Source organism: Rhinopithecus bieti, unplaced genomic scaffold (assembly GCF_001698545.2).
Source record: "Rhinopithecus bieti isolate Rb0 unplaced genomic scaffold, ASM169854v2 scaffold_29388, whole genome shotgun sequence".
Lineage (NCBI taxonomy): Eukaryota > Metazoa > Chordata > Mammalia > Primates > Cercopithecidae > Rhinopithecus > Rhinopithecus bieti.
Window position 1 is genome coordinate 87,635 of NW_016813389.1, and position 5,060 is coordinate 92,694.

General features: G+C 55.8%; 1 protein-coding gene across 4 annotated transcripts in view; it reads left to right on the forward strand.

Moving 5' to 3' along the window:
• SLC25A25 (solute carrier family 25 member 25) overlaps positions 1-4,470 on the forward strand; it is a 42,657-nt gene extending 38,187 nt beyond the window's left edge. For all 4 annotated transcript variants that reach the window (XM_017848233.1, XM_017848236.1, XM_017848234.1 and 1 more), the window contains 5 exons: positions 894-1,046; positions 1,346-1,453; positions 1,549-1,716; positions 2,239-2,389; positions 2,470-4,470. In XM_017848233.1, the coding sequence (XP_017703722.1) occupies positions 894-1,046; positions 1,346-1,453; positions 1,549-1,716; positions 2,239-2,389; positions 2,470-2,654 (765 nt within the window). In that variant the 3' untranslated portion in view covers positions 2,655-4,470. The remainder of the gene's footprint in view (positions 1-893; positions 1,047-1,345; positions 1,454-1,548; positions 1,717-2,238; positions 2,390-2,469) is intronic.
• Positions 4,471-5,060: the final 590 nt, after the last annotated feature.

Consider the following 5,060-nt stretch of genomic DNA (forward strand, 5'->3'; position numbering starts at 1 on the left):
TAATGAAAACTCGATTTTAAAAAATTATTATTATTGTTTTTTTATTTTGAGATAGTCTCACTCTGTTGCCCAGGCTAGAGTGCAGTGGTGTGATCTCGGCTCACTGCAGCCTCCCCACTGGGTTCAAGCAATTCTACCACCTCAGCCTCCCTAGTGTCTGGGATTACAGCCAATTAACCCCGGCTAATTTTGTATTTTAGTAGAGACGAGGTTTCTCCATGTTGTCCAGGCTGGTCTGGAATTCCTCACCTCATGTGATCCGCCCACCTCAGCCTCCCAAAGTTCTGGGATTACAGGTGTAAGCCACCACACCCGGCCTTTTTTTTTTTTTTTTTTTTTCTCTCTCTCTCTAAGATAGAGTCTTACTCTGTCACCCAGGCTGGAGTACAGGGACACGATCTCAGCTCACTGCAACCTCCACCTCCTGGGTTCAAGCAGTTCTCCGTGCCTCAGCCTCCCAAGTAGCTGGGATTACAGGTGCCCGCCACCACGCCTGGCTAACTTTTGTATTTTTAGTAGAGATGGGCTTTCACCATGTTGGTCAGGCTGGTCTCGAACTCCTGACCTCAAATGATCCACCTGCTTCGGCCACCCATAGAGCTGGGATTACAGGCATGAGCCACCGCACCCGACCTTGATTGTTTTTTAAAGTCATCTTTGTGGAGATGTTCAGGACAAGGCTGGCAACCAATAGATACCCAGTACAATGGAGCTGAACCTCACTTAGCCGTGTTGGGTTACTTTGGTCTCGTGATTCCAAGCTCCTCTTCAAAACTCACAGAAGAAAGAACCTTCGCTTTGGCCACAGCCAGTTGGCCAGCAGAGGCTCTTGGCTGGGTGAGGCAGCCTATGGCCCCCCCAGGTCCATCTGACTGCTTGGTCCTCCCTCCCAGGTCCATGCCTCCCGCAGCAACAACATGGGCATCGTTGGCGGCTTCACTCAGATGATTCGAGAAGGAGGGGCCAGGTCACTCTGGCGGGGCAATGGCATCAATGTCCTCAAAATTGCCCCTGAATCAGCCATCAAATTCATGGCCTATGAGCAGGTGAGGACCCAGCTCCTCAGGGAGGGTCACCAGCCAGTGGCTATTCACTGTCTGGACTTGCTGGCTTTCCCTGCACTGACCTCTCTGACACTTGGAGCCAGCCATGGTACCCCAGGGACAGCAGGGCGAGGCAGGAGGCCCGGGCTCGCCACCAGTTCCTTACATTTCTGGGCAGCATAAAATGTGCCAGGGACTCCAGGGCTCAGCTGAGACTGCCTGGCTCCAGGAGGAAGGGAGGGGCAGCAGCAGGTGCCTCAACCTCTGGGTATATCGGGTGGTTTGTTTGCTCCTGGTTCTAGATCAAGCGCCTTGTTGGTAGTGACCAGGAGACTCTGAGGATTCACGAGAGGCTTGTGGCAGGGTCCTTGGCAGGGGCCATCGCCCAGAGCAGCATCTACCCAATGGAGGTGAGGGGCCACCTGGGTCCTGGGGCGGGCAGTGGGCACGGGACTGGGGAGAAGTCCAGGCTGTGCTCACGCTTCCCGCCGCTCTTGTTGTGCAGGTCCTGAAGACCCGGATGGCACTGCGGAAAACAGGCCAGTACTCAGGAATGCTGGACTGCGCCAGGAGGATCCTGGCCAGAGAGGGGGTGGCCGCCTTCTACAAAGGCTATGTCCCCAACATGCTGGGCATCATCCCCTATGCCGGCATCGACCTCGCAGTCTATGAGGTGAGGCCCAAGAGGGCTCAGGCCCCGGCGCAAGCCGGACAGGTTTAGAAACCCCCTCCCAGCACACCTCCGCCTGCTGTCTCTCTCCTTGACGGACACATGCTTAGTGCAGGAAACTGCATCAAAGACTGCGTCTCCTTCCGGCTCCTCTGTTTACTGCAAGCCTTCCTTCATCCTGCCTGCCTCTGGCAGCCCCTGTGAGCCCTGCATCCAGGCTCTGCATCCCCAGGGGCTCAGCAGGCAGATCCCCAGAGCAGGGTGGCACCTAGGGGCTCGCAGGCCCCAGCACACTCCAGACAGACCCCGAAGTCAGCCCTTCTGTGTGGGGTAGGCGGTGTTCCCTCTACCTTGTCCCGGAATTCCCAGTGACAGCAGAAACAGGACAGCCAGGCTAGGAGTCCAGCCAGGCCCCGGGCCCGGCAGTTGGGTTCCAGTGGCCTGAGGGCCCAGTAACAGCCCCCTGTCTCTTACTGCCTCGCTAGCTCTTCCTGGGGCTTACCCCATGCTCCCTTCCCCTTCTAGACGCTCAAGAATGCCTGGCTGCAGCGCTATGCAGTGAACAGTGCGGACCCCGGTGTGTTTGTGCTCCTGGCCTGTGGCACCATGTCCAGTACCTGTGGCCAGCTGGCCAGCTACCCCCTGGCCCTAGTTAGGACCCGGATGCAGGCGCAAGGTAAGGCTGGCCCTGGGCAGTCCCCTGGGAGTTCGGGGGGTGCGGAGAGAAGCATCTGACGGGTGGCCTCCCTCCTGCAGCCTCCATTGAGGGCGCTCCGGAGGTGACCATGAGCAGCCTCTTCAAACAGATCCTGCGGACCGAGGGGGCCTTCGGGCTGTACAGGGGGCTGGCCCCCAACTTCATGAAGGTCATCCCAGCTGTGAGCATCAGCTACGTGGTCTATGAGAACCTGAAGATCACCCTGGGCGTGCAGTCGCGGTGACGGGGGGAGGGCCGCCCCACGGTGGACTCGCTGATCCTGGACCGCAGCCCGGGGTGTGCAGCCATCTCATTCTGTGAATGTGCCAACACTAAGCTGACTCGAGCCAAGCTGTGAAAACCCTAGATGCTCCCCAGGGAGGGTGGGGAGAGCTGGCAGGCCCAGGGCTTGTCCTGCTGACCCCCGCAGACCCTCCTGTTGGTTCCAGGGAAGACCACAGGCATTCCTTAGTGTCCAGGCTCAGCAGGCTCCAGGCGCACATGTGTAGGAACAGGACGTTTTCTGCAGTGCCTGCCAATAGCGAGCTTGGAGGCCGGCTTAGTTCTTCCATTTCACCCTTGCAGCCAGCTGCCGGCCACGGCCCCTGCCCTCTGGCCTGCCGTGCATCTCCCTGTGCCCTCTGCTTCCTGCCTCTCTGCTGATGTAATCAGGTGGGAGGAGGGCCACAGCCCACATCCCACCCCCTCGTCCAACCCCGTAATCCATGGTGAAAGGTGAGGTCACGTGGCCTCCCAGGCCTGACTTCCCAACCTAAAGCATCGACGCCAACTTGGCTGTGCAAGGAAGAGGAAAGGGTCTGGCCTTGGCGCTCACTGGCATCTGAGCCCTGCTGATGGCTGGGACTCCTGGGCATGCATGGGAGTGCATGGGGCTTGGGCTGCCTGGCCTGGCTGCACAGAAGGCAAGTGCTGGGGCTTCTGGTGCTCTGAGCCGGCCCAGACCCTGTCAGGATGGGCACCACCTCAGAACCAAACTCACTGTCCCCACTGTGGCATGAGGGCAGTGGAGCACCGTGTTTGAGGGCGAAGGGCAGAGCGTTGGTGTGTTCTGGCAAGGGAAGGAAAAGGTGTTGGAGGCCTTAATTATGCATTGTTGGGAAAAGGGTTTTGTCCAGAAAGACAAGCCAGACAAATGAGCGACTTCTGTGCTTCCAGAGGAAGACGAGGGAGCAGGGAGCTTGGCTGACTGCTCAGAGTCTATTCTGACGCCCTGGGGGTTCCTGTCCAACCCCAGCGGGGGCGCAGTGGGACCAGCCTCCCAGTCCACTCGTGTCACTGCTTGGAACCTATTTATTTTGTATTTATTTGAACAGAGTTATGTCCTAACTATTTTTATAGATTTGTTTAATTAATAGCTTGTCATTTTCAAGTTCATTTTTTATTCATATTTATGTTCATGGTTGATTGTACCTTTCCAAGCCCACCCAGTGGGGTGGGAAGAGAAGAAGGGGGACCTTGGGCCGCCGCAATCACGTCTGTGCAGAGAAATTCCTTATGGGACTGAAGGCAGAAGAGCAGCCAGAAGGCAGCAGCCCTGGGTCCTTTCCTTTGGCAGGTTGGGGAAGGGCTTTCCCCAAGCCTTAGGATTTCAGGGTTTGACTAGGGGCGTAGAGAGAGAGAGAGGGAGGAACCTCAATAACCTTGAAGGTGGAATCCAGTTATTTCCTGCACTGCGAGGGTTTCTTTATTTCACACTTTCTGAATGTCAAGGCAGTGAGGTGCCTCTCACTGTGAATCTGTGGTGGGCGGGGGCTGGAGGAGAGGGTGGGGGGTTGGCTCCCTCCCTCCCAGCCTTCTGCTGCCCTTGCTCAACAATGCTGGCCAACTGGCGACGTCACGGTTGCACTTCCATTCCACCAGAATGACCTGATGAGGAAATCTTCAATCTTCAATAGGATGCAAAGATCAATGCAAAAATTATTGTTATATATGAACATATACAGTTATAACTGGAATCGTCAAAAAGCAAATTAAGAAAGAAATGGAAGTTGGAAGTTGTCATTTAAAGCAGCCTTCTAATAAAGTTGTTTCAAAGCTGATCACAGAGCCAGTATTTTTCTGACACCCCGGACCCTGCGTGGTCCGGGGTTGTTGACATGTTAGAAAACGAGCGCAAAGTTTTCCCCTCTGGAGCCTGGGTGGCGTCCCCTTTTGGCTTCTTAGAGGCACTCCCTCTTTAATGGGTGTTTGTTCGATTTGGGGTGCTCTGACAAAGTCACCAGTGCCCTGAGTTGCTGTAGGGTTGTTCCTCAGCCTGTCTCAAGCGGGGGGCGGGGGGGGTGTCTGTCCCTCTGCCAGAAGTGCCGTCTTCACAGAGACACCAAGGACATCGCTGGGCTTCCCTCCCCTCCCCCCAGCTGCCCCTCCCAGCCTCACCCCGCTCCTGCCTCCCCACACCCTCTCAGTAACCTCATCTCACTGAGGATTACCTTCAATATCTATATTTAGATGACCCTCCTTTTATACTTGAACCAATTCCAGCTTCATCAGTACAACTGTGAAATCCACATCCACTTAAACAGCACCTCGAGTTCAGCGAGTCAGAAGCCAAACCCTTCATTTTCCTCCCAAAATCTGCTTCTCCATTTTCCTCATGCCAGCAAATGGCAACTCCTTTCTTCTATGAACT